Raw genomic sequence first — 15,804 nt, forward strand, 5'->3', positions numbered from 1 at the left:
AAGAGATTGTAGAAATTCACATGAATTAGCCAACAATTTGCCAAAACATCAAATGGTTCTGTGACTGAAATTACTAGCTTGGCCTCTTGTTATTCTTGATCCATTGCATGACAAGGAAATGTCCTTACAACCAACTGGATGAATAATTTCATAAACACCCATTGTTAAACCATAAACACAAGCAATTGTGATAAAACACATTTTTATGGAAGAATTTAGAGGCAGTGCCGATCAAACACTAAAGCATCATTAAAGTTTGCAGAAGGTCTATTATCCATAAAAGCATAAGTATTTGAACTCCATTAAAACCACACCTTTTTTAAACCACTTTTGGCCTCATTAAAGACATCAGATGCTTGATATAAAATATAGCAAACATAATGAGTTAGGTAACTTAGTGACTCAAGGTTTACTCAATGATTATCTAACAAACAATTGCACCAAGTCAACTGCTACAATACACACATTTTGTTTTAATTTAAGTTTTAATCAAGGAATTATCAAAGATTACTCGTATTGTTCCCAATATGGCTGGATGTAGCTGTTCTCCTCGGGGTCGGGGTACAGATGACGGACAGGTTTGGAGCATTTCCTTGCAGCGCTGCTGGTTTTGTGGGTACATTCATCACTGTGGGTGTTACAGGTGCTGCAATGGCAACTAAGTGCCACTGGATAGGTGAAGTGAGGATCTGCATATGAAGGACATCCAGGCAAGATGGCCGTCCGGTACTCGACTTCCTGATAGGAGCAGCCCCTCTGAACCAGGAAACGAGGACCCACCAACTCCTTCACATTACTGTCCTATAGGATGAATGTAGAGATGACTATTTAGCCAAATTGCCACTGAATCATTTCAGAAAATATTTGAGGTTATGATCTAGAATATCCCGGTTTATTTCTTAAAGTAGTTGTTTATTAAATTAATTTACTCACTCTTAAACCAATACTCTTAAAGGGTAACTAAACCCTAAACCAACTTTTTTTAGTTAATGATCTGTAAGAATGGGGCTTTATTAGTACTGTTCATTGATTCGAGTAACTTTTTTGACATTTGTGTATGTGATTTAATTCTATAATATATGGTGTAAAAACGTCTGAGTGCTGCCTTCTTCAGGTTGAACGGTGGCTACTGCAGTTGAATTTTCCTATTGGATGTTTGGGGTGGTTCGTGATGTAAGGGGTTGTTGTTGAGGTAGGCAAGTTCCATACAGACAAATGCGTCTCAGGTGCACGCACCCCTCCGCTGGGCTCTGCCCACTTTTCCAGCATTTTTCAAATATTGCCAGTGGGTGGAGTCAGGCTCTGACCAGGGGTTTAGTTACCCTTTAAGGCAGTGGTCTCAAACTCACTTCCTGGAGGGCCATAGCTCTGCGCAGTTTTGCTCCAACCCTAATCAAACACACCTGATCCAGCTAATCAAGGTCTTCAGGATTGCTAGAAACGTCCTTGCAGGTGTGAGTTTGAGCTGGTTGGAGCTAAACTGTGCAGAGCTGTGGCCCTCCAGGAATTGATTTTGAGACCACTGTCTTAAGGGGACCTATTATGGCCCTTTTCACAATATGTAATATAAGTCTCAGGTGTCCCCAGAATGCATCTGTGAAGTTTCAGCTCAAAATACCACACAGATAATTTATTATAGCTTGTCGAATTTGCCCCTATTTTGTGTGTGAGCAAAAACATGTCGTTTTTGTGTGTGTCCCTTTAAATGCAAATGAGCTGGAACAGGGCGGAGCCTTTACAGCACGCTTCAAATACAGCCACAACAAACCTGGAGAATCTCACGCAGGCAAAATGTCAGAAATTGTCAGTTACGGTGTTCAGCCTTACATGTTTGAACCGGAGTCAGACACAGATGGAGAGACTCGGTAAGAAGTTACAACTTTTAGAATGCAACAGGACATTCCTAAATGGTTAGTAAAAAAATGTGTTTTTTTGTTGTGATGTTATAGAAGAATACTTTTGGTTCATCAAAGAAACTTTTAGTTAGGGTTGCACAATTAATCGTAATTAACATGGAAAATACCCTTCAACCGATTTGGATAGTTGCGATTATGAAATTGCAAAGGCTGCGATTTTTTTATGCACAGCTTGTCAGTGACGTACTGCTCTGTGATCAGTGGTAAATTGCGTGCGGTTTCATTTCGATTAATCGTGCAGCCCTACTTTTAGTGAACGATTACTTGTTTTTCTTAGTGTAAAGAACATTTAAACCCTTTTAACATTTTAACAGTTTTGGGATTAATTATGAAATCACAGCTAGAAAAGAATTTAAGGCAAAAAATAATTTTCCAAAATCTGACCTTTGACCTTTTTTTACGGCGCCGTCATTTATAACTGACTTTTTCCTATCTGGGTAAATAATTTTGGTAAATTTTCTGAAACGTCACACACATTTAAATGGATTTTCACTGTCTGAAAAGTAGTGGAAAGGTCTTAGTGTTTCAAAAAACATCAAAAGGCTTTATTAAAGGGTTAGTTCACCCAAAAATGAAAATTAAGTCATTAATTACTCACCCCCATGCTGTACCAACCCCGTAAGACCTTCGTTCATCTTCGAAACACAAATGAAGATATTTTTGATTAAATCTGAGAGGTGGATCACTGCTACATAGGCTGCCAGAGGGAATGAAACTTGACGGCCCAGAAAGTCATTAAAGAACATGTTTAAATATTCCATGTGCCTACAGTGGCTCAACTATAAGTTTATCAAGCGACGAGAATACTTTTTTTCCGAAAAAAAAAAACATAAATAACGACTTTATTCGACTACTCCTTTTCTTCCTTGTGGGCCTGAGACGAGAGTTCAAGAGATTTCCACGACGCATGCGCGAGAACTGAACAAGAAGTATTAGAAGAAGAACGTCCTCTTCTCAGTTCTCGCGCATGCGTCGTGGAAATCTCTTGAACTCTCGTCTCAGGCCCACAAGGAAGAAAAGGAATAGTCGAATAAAGTCGTTATTTATGGGGGTTTTTTCGGGAAAAAAGTAGTCTCGTCGCTTGATAAACTTATAGTTGAGCCACTGTAGGCACATGGAATATTTAAACATGTTCTTTAATGACTTTCTGGGCCGTCAAGTTTCATTCCCTCTGGCAGACTATGTAGCAGTGATCCACCTCTCAGATTTAATCAAAAATATCTTCATTTGTGTTCCGAAGATGAACGAAGGTCTTACGGGGTTGGTACAGCATGGGGGTGAGTAATTAATGACTTAATTTTCATTTTTGGGTGAACTAACCCTTTAACATTCCATTGTGCTAGTATATTTCATTTGGAACTTACATGTGAAAATGTGCAAAACTTGACACAAATTCAGATGTAACTTCACTGCCTGGAAAGTAGTGAAACCATGTCTTAGTGTTTAAAAAAAAAAAACATCAAACAAATCTTTAACATTGTTTCTTTCTTGGAATGAAAATCAACAAGACTATTTGTTTTAGTGTATAACTGGATTTTATACACTACATGTGTATGATAGGCAGTGGCGTCTTTCCTGACCTCTGATTGTAGTATGGATCACATCTTCCAAATTGGCATAGGATAATGTACTCAAATGCCTGACTTCCACAACAATCTATGATTTATATTCTTCATCTCTGTTATCACCCTCACTGCTTTTATCCTCCTTGATCTCCAACTTCTTGCTTTCGCCTTATTTTCTGATGCATTACCGTCACTATCATCAATACTTTCTGGAAAAGGTACAGTTTTTCCTCTCTGTCTTCTATAAAATGAACTAACAAAAGGCAAAAAGACTAGCTTGCTAGTACAATAGTGCCATCTACACAGAAAGAATTTACATTTTTGGGTGAACTAACCCTTTAAAGGTTTGAATCCCGGAACAATAGATGTCAAAAATGAACATTTACTTTAAAGAGAGTATGATCTTTGTTGTTCTGTGGAGCACAAAATGAAATTAAATGGAATGGAAAAATCCCGTTTGTGTATCACAGAAGAACGAAGGTCACAGGTTTGGCATGGGTGTGAGTAAACAAAGACAGAAATCATCTTTTGTTAAAATCAGCTTGTCACACTGCATGTTGGAGCGTCTCTCATTGGATCCTGCTCTCTACAAAACCCTCCTCACTTTCTGTCCTAGCACTGTCTGCTTACCCAGGAGAAACAGAAGCCCATGCAGATGGTGGTGTTGACAGCCACACAGTAATTACACTCCTGTCTCTCGATGTAAATGGTGTACTCAGTGGGGGCACACATAGGCGCTGATATCTTCATCAGAAGTCCCAGCATGCCAACCACATACAGAGGAGACATTATAGCTGGCAGGGTGTCAGGATGTCTGTTAGTGGGATATGGAGAACTACAGTGAATGTAATGAAAAGTTGACTCTGAAAATCACAAATATAGACATAGTAAACTTGGCAACATGATTTAAAAGTCATCTTAAACTGGATTTGGCATTTATTGTGAAATGTGAGTGGTGATAGTACATGATTGCACAAGTTGCCACTGTGGCTTGTTGTTGTGGGTGGTTTCCAGGGTTTTGTTATGCTGAATTCAAGTGCATCTGGGAAACTCTTATCTCAGAGTCGGGCATTAGTTATTATGACATGTCGAAATATTTTGTGAACAACTAATCCAAATAACCACATCTGAATTCAAAATTATGAAAATTTCTATCACTTATTTTTTACATGGTATCACAACTAAATGTGATGCAAACTGTGAAAGTTGAGTGATTAACATCATTCGCTACACACTTGCCCACTGATCTCTATATAGATTATGCATATTTCCACCCGTAAATTTCGACTATGCTCGGTCATTCGTGTGCTCAGAACTCGGAATTATAATATTTCTGTCTCCACTTGAAGGGCACAGCAGGTTAACTCCAATCATAATTTCATGGAAGCCTATTTCCACCACACAAGAAAAATAAATCATGCTTTTGTATAATTATGACATAAAAAGAAGAAATTATATTAGATGAAAATAAAAAATTATGACGTAAGTCACAATTATGGGATGACTGCCATGACTTTTATGTCATAATTTTCAACTTTTTATCTCATAATTCTGAAACAAAGTTCAAAATTGACTTAGTATGTCATAACTATTACTTAGCATGTCATAATTTTGGCATAGTGTGTCATAATTTTAGCTTTTTATATCATATGTAAGACTTTTTTAGTCATCATTTTGACTTTTCATCTCGTAATTGACAAAGTAGACTTTTCATCTTATAAATATTACTTAGCATGTCATAATTTTGACTTTTTATGTCATAATTCTGATTTAACAAAGCATAATTGTTTTCATATGTGGTGGAAATAGGCTTCTATGATTTCGTAGCTCCACTGAAAAAAACATAAAGGGTCATTCACACAGAAAGCGTTTATGCAGTAAAAGTGAGAGGCGCCGCAAGACTGCAGAGACGAGCACTGATGAATGGAAAAAACGAGTTTTTGGAGAGACGTTTTGAAATTGATCTACTCTTAACCTTAATTAGCAGGGGTTCTCAACTCTGGCACTCGTGGTCTTTCCTGAACTTTCCTGTAGAGTTTATCTCCAACATTGATCAAACTCACCTGCAGCCTGTAGCTTTCTAGTAAGCCTGAATATCTTGATTAGCTTGTTTAGGTGTGTTTAGGGTCGGAACAATGCATGAAAGTTGACCTTGATGGCCAGAGTTAAGAACCCCTGGTCTAATGCATGTCTAGAAAAAAGAAAAAATTCAAAAAATGCATTCCATTGCCTTGCCTGGAACAGCATAGTTTTGCAAAGAGAAAATCTGTCCATATGATGAAAAAGAGTCAGCCAAGAGAAAGTCACTTTTTGGACTATAACTCAAAAATACATACAGAATCTCATTGCTATCTTTAATGTGTCTTTCCTAGTTTTTGGCTGCCAAACAGCAGTGTAATATATAGTAAATCAAAAGGACCACTTACCTGGAGGATTTGGTTAAATCTGCTCGTGTTGAAAGGCTGCTGCTCTTATACAGACACAGAACCTGATCTCTATCTGTCTCTTTCATCTCTATCATCAGCTACTGTGCAGCATGCATAAAAATGACTCCTTTCTAATCAAATCATTTACATGCTGCATGGTCACTATTAAGGGCCTACTAAATATTCACACTGCATCTCAATTAGTAAGGCTTTTTTAACCAGAGGAGGGGTTGCGGCTTTTCATGTTCTCGGTTCTGTTACATTTAAATTACAACTTACTGTAAGTCTCAAATGTTTCTTCTAAAATGACTTGCAAAATAAACATAAAAAAAATAAAAAAATAAAAAATTATTAAAAGCAAGTGACCCCCCCCCCCCAAATACATAAATAGACACAAAGTATACAAATTATTATTTATTTTACATTTTTTTTCTCATTCTTAGAATTAATTTTGTTCTTGGAAGCTATTTTAAGCCATTACTTATTACAATCTCTGACCTTTGTTTGCAACTTTGTAGCCCAAGAGACATTGTTGAGGTATTATTTAATCTCATGAACAGACATATGATTATAAGAGCCATTTTTCCAGGAGAAAAATCTAAGAAGTATGAGACTTAACTGAGAACCAACAGCTTTCGCAGTATAGGAGAAACAGTTGAGATACTGAGATCTCATTTGGGATTTTCCTTTCCTACACAGTACCTTTTGGGTCAGTGTTGCCAATGTATGATACCTTCTTTGGCATAAACACATACCCTATAAATGGTCACTTTTCCACAATAATTACAGGATTCATTTAACACTTTTTTGGTGTTCCTAAGATACTCAGTGTTGAAGTATATCCTATGTGGGTTATGTACACAAATCAAGCTGTATTATAACCAAACATGGCAACAAATGGGCTTCATTAAGCCATCTCACTTAGCAGATCATCACACACCTGATCTTTAATAAAGATACACGCTGTCAGTTCAGTCAATTTACCAAGCTCTCATTGTATAAATCTTGCAGGTCTTATCTTGTGTGCAAAGTTCACAATATTGAAAATGGAAAAGTAAATCCATGCACAGTTTGTGTGCAATTCTTTCCACCTGAGTGATGCGTATCTTCAGCGCTCAAATAGGAGAAAGAATGCCATTAAAAATTGTTTTGCAGCTTGGAGAACCTATAACAGCATCACAGCATCAAGATGTTTTGACAGTGTCACAGATTAACTTCCTCAACCGTTACAGCACCATTACTTATGTTGTTTTACTGGCGTGAATTGTAAGGTTCCCGTTCACAGTACACCTCTGCCATTGAATGTCTATCTGAGATTTTACAGCTCTTTTGCTGGCTCATATCAACCGTCTGTAGAACCCTGGTTTCATATGCAGTTAATAATTGCTTCATCTTATCGCGTGTATTGTTTCTGTCAAGCTGTAGCTGATTGGAAAGCTGCTCACGGTTTCTCATTTACCTGGAACCGTCGATAGATAATGATTCAACACGACCTACAGGAAACTTTTTTAAGCTAAAAAAACAAGTCTTATTTCAAGTAAACCTCAAAACAGTACCAGGAGCTGAGGAGTTTGACATGTTAGTGGTATGTTAAGTCATTTTCTGGAAGTTCTCTGATCTTGTTAAAAATGATCTTAAAAGAGCCTAGTTCTTTTTTTGGTTTATCTTGTTACTTTATCACCTACGGGTTGACTGATTAAGCATAGTAGGCATCATCCTGAATTCATTTTAATTTGACTAAAGTGTTCTTGCAAGATTAGGGATAAAAAACATTCACTTCCTTTTACAATGTAACCTGATATATCTTCTGGCCTTGAGGGATCATTAACCCAAGTTTTTTTTGTTGCTGGTCCAAGATTGCAGAAGACTTGAATTCTTATCAGTCATTGGCACTGACCGGAGCTACTTGGTTTCGCCCTCCTGTTGGCAAAAGCTTCGGAAGGAGTTTCCAGCAGAACATCCCTTCTGACCAGCGTGATACCGGGTATATAACTTTTTAGGGTCTCTCAAAGAGCACTTTCCAAATCATGGCGGGCAGTGGAGGTCCAGTTGCGACGTTCTCAGTTTGGGACTATGTGGTGTTCGCCGGCTTGATCCTTTTTGCTGCGGGCATCGGCTTGTTTCAAGCCATCCGTGGACGCAAGGAGGTCAGCAGTGAGCAGTTTCTACTGGGTGGCCGTCAGATGACCGCAGTGCCCGTGGCTTTGTCCCTAACGGCTAGTTTCATGTCAGGGATAACTGTTATTGGCACCCCTGCAGAGGCGTACATGTACGGCACATCGTTCTGGCTCTTTGTCTTCTCTTATGCCATCATGTCCATCATCAGCGCTGAACTCTTCGTGCCTCTGTTTTACCGCCTGGGCATCACCAGCACATACGAGGTAAGAGGGTGACTCTGGGCACACGGGGTTTCCACGAGGACAGAGAATACAGACAGGCTGGAAACAGCCTCATTTGTGCCTGTGTTTGATAAAGAATCAATAGATGGAAATGCAATGAGGACAAGAGAGAGAGAGAGAGAGAGGATTAAAAGGAAAAAGGCAATGTCAGGATAGGTTATTGACAAACAGATTTATCATCTCTAACATTGTACTGGATTTGACAATTTCATAGTCAGAAGTGCTTTATTGCATAATCCAAAGTGCAGAAGTTGGTCACTGTCTATATGAAAAAGACTAATTAAAATGAAATAAAAAAAGTAAAATATATCAAAATGAAAACAAAAAAATGATATATTTAGAGTTAGAATACATTCATTGAGTGTATTTCGAAAACAGCAAAACTACGGGTGATGTGACTTGTCACCGATAAGTTATCAGCACACGATTCTATACGATTAACCTTTAAAACAACAGTGATGTTAATCTGAGAAAAAACAGTATGTAATAGTTCATCGTACAATCTGAGTTTTGTGTAATGATGTAAATTATATAATGTAAATTTGTTGTTTCGTTAGATAATAATTAATTGAATTGGTCACTTGTTTTTGCAGTACTTGGAAATGCGTTTCAACAAGCTCATCCGAGTGATTGGAACCAGCATGTATATTGCTCAAACCGTAAGTTGGATTTTAGCTTCTTGCATGACTTTATACATAACCAAACATGCATCTGACGAGTGATTGTGCCATCGTGAATCACTTTGGAAAAACAATGTCTGTTGTGTAGGCTATATGTCTTTTCCCCGTCATAGAGTCATACATGTTGAATATATTGACAAATTTTATTCAAAAGAGATTTATTCAATCATCTAATGGGTGATGTTATCTCTCATAGGCTTTATACACAGGCATGGTTATCTATGCCCCTGCACTTGCACTTAATCAGAGTAAGTAAAGAACTATCTTTCATTTATTAATGTCAAAAACCATTTAACAAAGCCTGCTAGAAGAAATAGTAATGCCTCCCCATGACTTCACACATGTATATTAAATCAAACAATGCTTGGACGTAAATGCAGAAGGGCGATTCTTCAATTAGAGAAACTTTTCTGTCACCTAGGATACTTTTAGGGAAAGAAATACTTACACAAATTGTTATTTAGCTTTTATGTATAATTTAAAAAATATTAATAATTTTTTTTTCGTTTTGGTCGATCGGATCTCAGACGAGGGAGACACATTCCCGTTTATACCTTGTGTCTCTTTTGTCCTCTTTCAACCACTTCTGTCCTGATTTCTTTAAGTGGGTGGGTAAATTTATTGTTTTTTTTTTCATATCTTTCGATCTAATGGACAAAATAAGCTCAAACTATTTACATATGTATGTGACTGGAGACGACGGAAAAAAGGAGAGCAGCAGTTTTAGTTTTTGCTCTGATAGCCACAAGACCAGCCGAACGCTGTGAGTGTGTGTGCTAGAAATCAGGAATAGTGAGAGAATATTATGCTTGAGACGTTTTTTTGTCTTCAAACCAAACTTGGGTCTTCAGCCGAATTCAGGTCGAACAGCCGCAAAAGACGCCTACTCTCCACCTTCTGACCTTATGCGTAAACATTATAGGAAACACGTTAGACCGGATTTAAATAGTGTGAGCTTATTTCATCCATTACATCAAAAGATCTGATAAAAAAGACCATGCATTTACCCGTCCATAGACCCTCCCCTTTAAGATATCAGGACAGAAGTAGTTGAAAGTGGACAAAAGAGATTTAAACACCAGGTGTAAACGGAAATGTGTCTCTCTTGTCTACTTGAGATCCGATCGAGTAGTAGGTGCATCTTAATACCAGGTGTAAACAGGGCATATGAAAGCAATCTGGTCAAATGTGTTTTCGACTACTGGAAGCAGTCGAAAGTGGACACGCTCAAAGCGTTTTAGACCCTGTTTACAACTGTATTTAAACGGATCTTAATAGCAGGTGTAAACAGGGCCACTAACACATGAATGTCTATAAATAAGCTCTTGTGTTGCAGTCACAGGTCTGGATCTGTGGGGAGTGCTAGTGGCAACAGGGGCTGTCTGCATCATCTACTGCACCCTGGTCAGTAACATCATTCACTTTAATCACAATTGTACATACTGTTTGCGATTGCAGAAAAGGGCAAGAGCAGAAAATGCCCCACACACTCCTGGCTCATTTACTAGTTTTGCATTAACTTCCAATCAATACACTGGCATCAATGGTTCCATTAAGAACATCCATGAAAAGGTTCTTTATAGTGAAGATATGCTCGTTAGATTATTAAATGTTCTTTGCAGTAAGAAAAAATGGTTATTTTGACAATTGTTTACTGGAATTGTTCATTGCTATGAAAACCACTTCTTTTTTTAAAGAGTGTAACTCGAAATCACCAACATTACTGCTTTTTATATGTTGTTCTTGGTCTTCAGGTGCTCATCCCTGTATATGGTGCAATTTGTGCATTTTACGCGGATATGCTTTTGTTAACAGGGAGGGCTGAAGGCAGTGATCTGGACAGATGTGTTCCAGATGATCATCATGTTGGGTGGGTTTGTGGCGGTCATCGCTCGCGGGGCTGTGCTGCAGGGGGGACTCGGGAAGATCTGGAATGACAGCTACTATGGAGGACGTTTGGAAACATTCAGGTAAATAAATCTGGGCTAGAAAACTAGATCACATACATACACTACTGATTTTAAAAAAAAGGTATACTTTTATTCAGGTACAAGTATGCATTAAATTGGTCTAAAGTCAAGTCACCTTTTTATTTATATAGCACTCTATACAATACAGATTGTTTCAAAACAGCTTTATAGCGATAACAGGAAAAGGATGCATTTCGGCTGTTGTTCAGCTGAAGTCAGTTCAGTGTCAATTCAGTTCAGTTGTAAAGATCATTAATTATTAAATTAATTACTAGATAGATACTTTTTTCAAAAACATTAAAAATCGTACAACCCCAAACTTTTGAATGAATGGGGTGGTGAATGGGGTGAATGGGGTGGTGAATGGGGTGAATGGGGTGGTGATGGCGCAGTGGATAAGACACATGCCTCTGGTGTGAGAGAGCCGGGTTCGAAACCACTGTGAGACACCAATGTGTCCCTGAGCAAGACACTTAACCCCTAGTTGTTCCAGAGGCGTGCGACCTCTGAAATATAGCAATTGTAAGTCGCTTTGGATAAAAGCGTCAGCTAAATGAATAAATGTAAATGTAAATGAATGATAGTGTATAGTTAGAAAGTTGGTGTAAAGAAAGAGACGGACAGATAGACTTACCTCTCAAATGTTTCTCCAGTTTTGATCCTGATCCTTTGAGGCGTCATAGTTTTTGGACAATCGTTGTTGGCGGCAGTCTGATGTGGGCGTCCATGTACTCAATCAACCAATCACAGGTGCAGCGCTACATTTCCTGTCGGACAGTAACTCATGCCAAGCTGTGAGTATTCACTCAAGAAATGATATTATTAGACTTTACTCATGCTCCTTCAGCTAATACTGCATATGTTCAATGCAAACACTGGTGTCCTGTCAATATTTGCCCACACAGATCTCTGTATGTGAATATGGTTGGTTTATGGGTCACAGTGAGTTTGGCCATGCTCTCTGGTCTCACCATGTACTCCATATATAAAGACTGTGATCCTTTCACTAATAAAGATGTAGGAGCTTCAGACCAGGTAATACAAGCCCTAGCAGTGACCTCTTATTTTTTACTCACAATGCTTACAATTAATCTGCCCAAATAATTTATTTTACAGCTCCTTCCTTATCTGGTGATGGACATACTGGCTGATTTCCCGGGACTGCCTGGCTTGTTTGTGGCCGCAGCTTACAGTGGAACATTAAGGTGAACAACCCATAAATATCTGTCAGATAAGTCCATCTTGATCATTTTGGGAAAGCTTTCTAACGGGAATCAAGGTCTTTGTTAGGGGGAACAACCTAAAACCCCAAAAAAAAAAAAAAAAAAATTAACTGGCCTATATATTTTATATTACTAGAATAATCAGAAAATAATGCAAATTCATTAATATATATATATATATATATATATATATATATATACTATAAATGTTCATACTATATTGTAATGTTAATGTGCTACATTTTATATATATATATATATATATATATGCACACACACTGTATACACACAAATATATACGTATATTTTAATGAATTATGATTTAGTATTTCGTTTTTTTAAATACATTTTTACATTAACATTTAAATATATTTAAATACATTACAAATGTTCTAGTGATTATAACTTTTTAATTATTGACAGTTTTTTTTCAATAATAGTTTTATCTATAATACTACTAAACATATTATCATAATAATATTTCAATATTTTTTATTATATTTATTTAAAGTTTAAAACATAACTTGAAATATCAAGGTGTACTTAAAATAAAAAATAAGGTCATTAGGATTTAGCTGAGCATGGGATCCTGATTTTTAAGGCTTGATGCAACACAATGTTAATTTTGTTGAGATCACGTCACACATCAGACACCATCAGTTAGCTTTTGTTTTGTGTTTCAACAGTACGGTGTCATCGAGTATCAACGCTCTGGTGGCTGTCACAGTGGCCGACTTTTTGAAACCAGCATTTCCCTGGCTGACAGAGAGACAGCAGTCCTGGATCAACATGGGCATGAGTGAGTTTCAGTGACACTGCAGGCTTCACGTCAGAGTGAAGCAGGCGATGATGGATTGACGTGCATGTTGATGTGTAACGGTGTACTGCTCATCACTAGGTGTATTCTATGGAGGTGTATGCATTGGAATGGCAGGTGTCGCCTCTATGATGGGCAATATACTGCAGGTAAATCTATTCTGTACACAAAGCACATTTTAATGTTATACTCCAATAATGTCCCTGCATGAGGTTTCATTCAATGCATTGCCTTTTTGACTATCTCACCCTCTGCTGATAACAGACTGTAATGACATGCTGTGAATCCCTTCCTTCACAGGCAGCTCTGTCCATATTTGGTATGATCAGTGGACCTCTCTTGGGCCTTTATTTGCTCGGCATGTTCTTTCGCTGTGCGAACTCCACTGTAAGAACTTATATATTTCAGGTGTCACTTTTTTAAAACAAATAACCAAAATGTCTTAAAGGTGCTCTAAGTCATTTTTTCCACAGCAAGTGGGTATTTCTACAGCATCAGTGACCAATAATGTTTGTTATGCTACATCCACACCAATAGCTCTTGGTATAAATTTCAAGGAGACTGTTATATAAACAAAAAGTACTTTTTGCACTTATAACACCAAACAAAATTCATACAAATTAATGATGTACTGTTTTCAACAGGGAGGTTTAGTTGGTTTGATTTCCGGCCTGGTTATAACGTTATGGGTGGGAATTGGAGCTCAGTTGTATCCTCCTTTACCTGAGAAGATCCTCCGCCTTCCTTTGAGTGTGGAAGGATGCATTGCACAGGACTTGAATGAAACCACCACTATGATACCATTCAGCACAGTCCTACAAACCACAACTCCACAGTTAGTAGTATATATATATATATACACAATAAAAACTAATAACTAATAAAAAGTTTGGAGTTAGTAAGATTTTTTAATGTTCCTAAAAGGAGTCTCTTCTGCTCACCAAGGCTGCATTAATTTGATCAAAAATACAGTAAAACTGTAATACTGTGATTTTTTTTTAATCAATTTAAACTAACTTTTCTTAATATGTTTTATAATGTAATTTTTTCCTGTGATCAAAGCTGAACTTTCAGCATCATTACTCCAGTCTTCAGTGTCACATGATCCTTCAGAAATTATTCCAATATGCTGATTTGATGCTCAAAAAAACATTATTATTATTATTACCAATGTTACATTGTTACCATCATAATTTTTTTTCAAGATTCTTTGATGAATAATAAAAAAAAAACATTTATTTGAAATAGAAATATTTTGTAACATTATAAACATCTTTACTATCCCTAATTTGCATTTAATGCACTCTTGCTAAATAAAAGTATTAATTTCTTAATATAAAAATATTTATTTATTTCTGCTGTTGTTTTAATGAAATCCCTACCGCTTATATTTCAAAAACTAACAAGTACACTGACATCAAAGCTAACTGCAACTGTGTCATGCTGTCCTTCAGGCCAAGACCAGCTTTGGCAGACAACTGGTATTCTCTGTCCTACCTGTACTTCTGCCCTGTGGGCATACTGGTGACCATGATCACAGGACTGAGCGTTAGTGCAATCTCAGGTAAGATGACATTTTTGTCATATGCCCATTGGTTAGGTAACACTCAAAGATTGACCCTAAACTCTGATATATATATATATTTTTTTTAAATTAAGGTGGCTGTAAGCAGAAGAAAGCTCGACCTGAGCTTTTTATCAGAAAGTCAGATCTCATTTGCTTTGGCTGCAGAAACTCAGACTCAGAGGTAAGACCTTTTATTACCAGTGTGACAAACACGGTCCAAAAAATTGAGCAGGATTAAAGATCATAATTTAGGGGCTGTTTACACAACACCGTTTTCTAAAAACTGAAAACTTTTTATGAGTTTTGGTGTTCATTTACTACAGCATTTTGGAGGTCTGAAAACACAAACTTTTGAAAGGGGTTTAAAGTGCACGTTTTTGAAAACGAGATCACAATGTTCTCTGTGTAAACTATAAAATACGTAGTGTTTCTTTAAAAAGTGACATCGCCAGCTACTGGCCTGGCAGCACAATTAACTGTTTTTAGTTGTTTTCACGGATGCGTGTGAACAGAGATCATTTTGACAATGTTGTCATCTGAACGTGAAATATTTATATAATTGTATATACAATTGTTAAATTATTGCAGGAATGCAAACATATAAAAAGTTTTAGAAATGTCCTGCAGTAAATAGACATTTTTCTAGATGCTTAACTGTTCTGATTGTTTCATTGCTGAAGTTTTAGTAAAGCTGCTTTGCAAAAGACATTTATTAACTGCATTGCATATTTTTTTTCTGTCTAGGTGTCAGACTTGATTGAGAAGGAGCCAAAGCACATCCAGGGTCTGGACAGTCCAGTTTTCTATGACAATGAAATTGCACTGAAAGAAAAAGACCACAAGGAGACGATCACAAAGTTTTAGATGTGAAATATAGATACATTGTAAATAGTAAATTATGACTGTATTTTTGTATGTTGAAATTGCTAATTAATACATTTAGTTATTTTAAACCTTCCCATAACAGAATCAAGATATTAATAGGAAGCATCTAGTTTTGTGCCAGTGGGCTACTTTGTATTGTATATGGGCTGTTCTAAACATTCTGCTATTTTTATGATCAAGTTTTGAATAATTTACACAGCTATATTTAGTAAAATGTTTTGTATTAAATCTGAATTGTTTTTAAATAAAATTTGACAAATGGTTACATGTCAAACTCACTGAGTATCACTCTCACACACACACACACACACACACACACACACACACACACACACACACACACACACACACACACA

At 37.0% G+C, this 15,804-nt stretch overlaps 2 protein-coding genes across 2 annotated transcripts; one reads left to right on the forward strand and one right to left on the reverse strand.

Annotated features, from left to right (window-relative positions):
- Positions 1 to 446: 446 nt before the first annotated feature.
- On the reverse strand, positions 447 to 4,294 carry tshba (thyroid stimulating hormone subunit beta a). Its single transcript, XM_077199932.1, has 2 exons — positions 4,112 to 4,294; positions 447 to 801 (listed from the first exon to the last, which is right to left on the reverse strand). The coding sequence occupies exons 1-2, from the start codon at positions 4,268 to 4,270 to the stop codon at positions 508 to 510; spliced, it is 453 nt and encodes a 150-aa protein (XP_077056047.1). The 5' UTR covers positions 4,271 to 4,294; the 3' UTR covers positions 447 to 507.
- Positions 4,295 to 7,712: 3,418 nt separating this feature from the next.
- slc5a8l (solute carrier family 5 member 8, like) lies at positions 7,713 to 15,715 on the forward strand. The gene is made up of 15 exons (XM_077197942.1): positions 7,713 to 8,288; positions 8,900 to 8,965; positions 9,183 to 9,234; positions 10,323 to 10,390; positions 10,802 to 10,956; positions 11,610 to 11,750; positions 11,862 to 11,991; positions 12,073 to 12,161; positions 12,866 to 12,978; positions 13,078 to 13,145; positions 13,297 to 13,383; positions 13,641 to 13,831; positions 14,451 to 14,560; positions 14,656 to 14,744; positions 15,308 to 15,715. Exons 1-15 carry the CDS (start codon positions 7,935 to 7,937, stop codon positions 15,425 to 15,427), a joined length of 1,833 nt encoding a protein of 610 aa, XP_077054057.1. The 5' UTR covers positions 7,713 to 7,934; the 3' UTR covers positions 15,428 to 15,715.
- Positions 15,716 to 15,804: the final 89 nt, after the last annotated feature.

This window comes from Siphateles boraxobius, unplaced genomic scaffold (genome assembly GCF_051911475.1).
Source record: "Siphateles boraxobius isolate OS27281-9 unplaced genomic scaffold, OSU_SipBor_1 41, whole genome shotgun sequence".
NCBI lineage: Eukaryota > Metazoa > Chordata > Actinopteri > Cypriniformes > Leuciscidae > Siphateles > Siphateles boraxobius.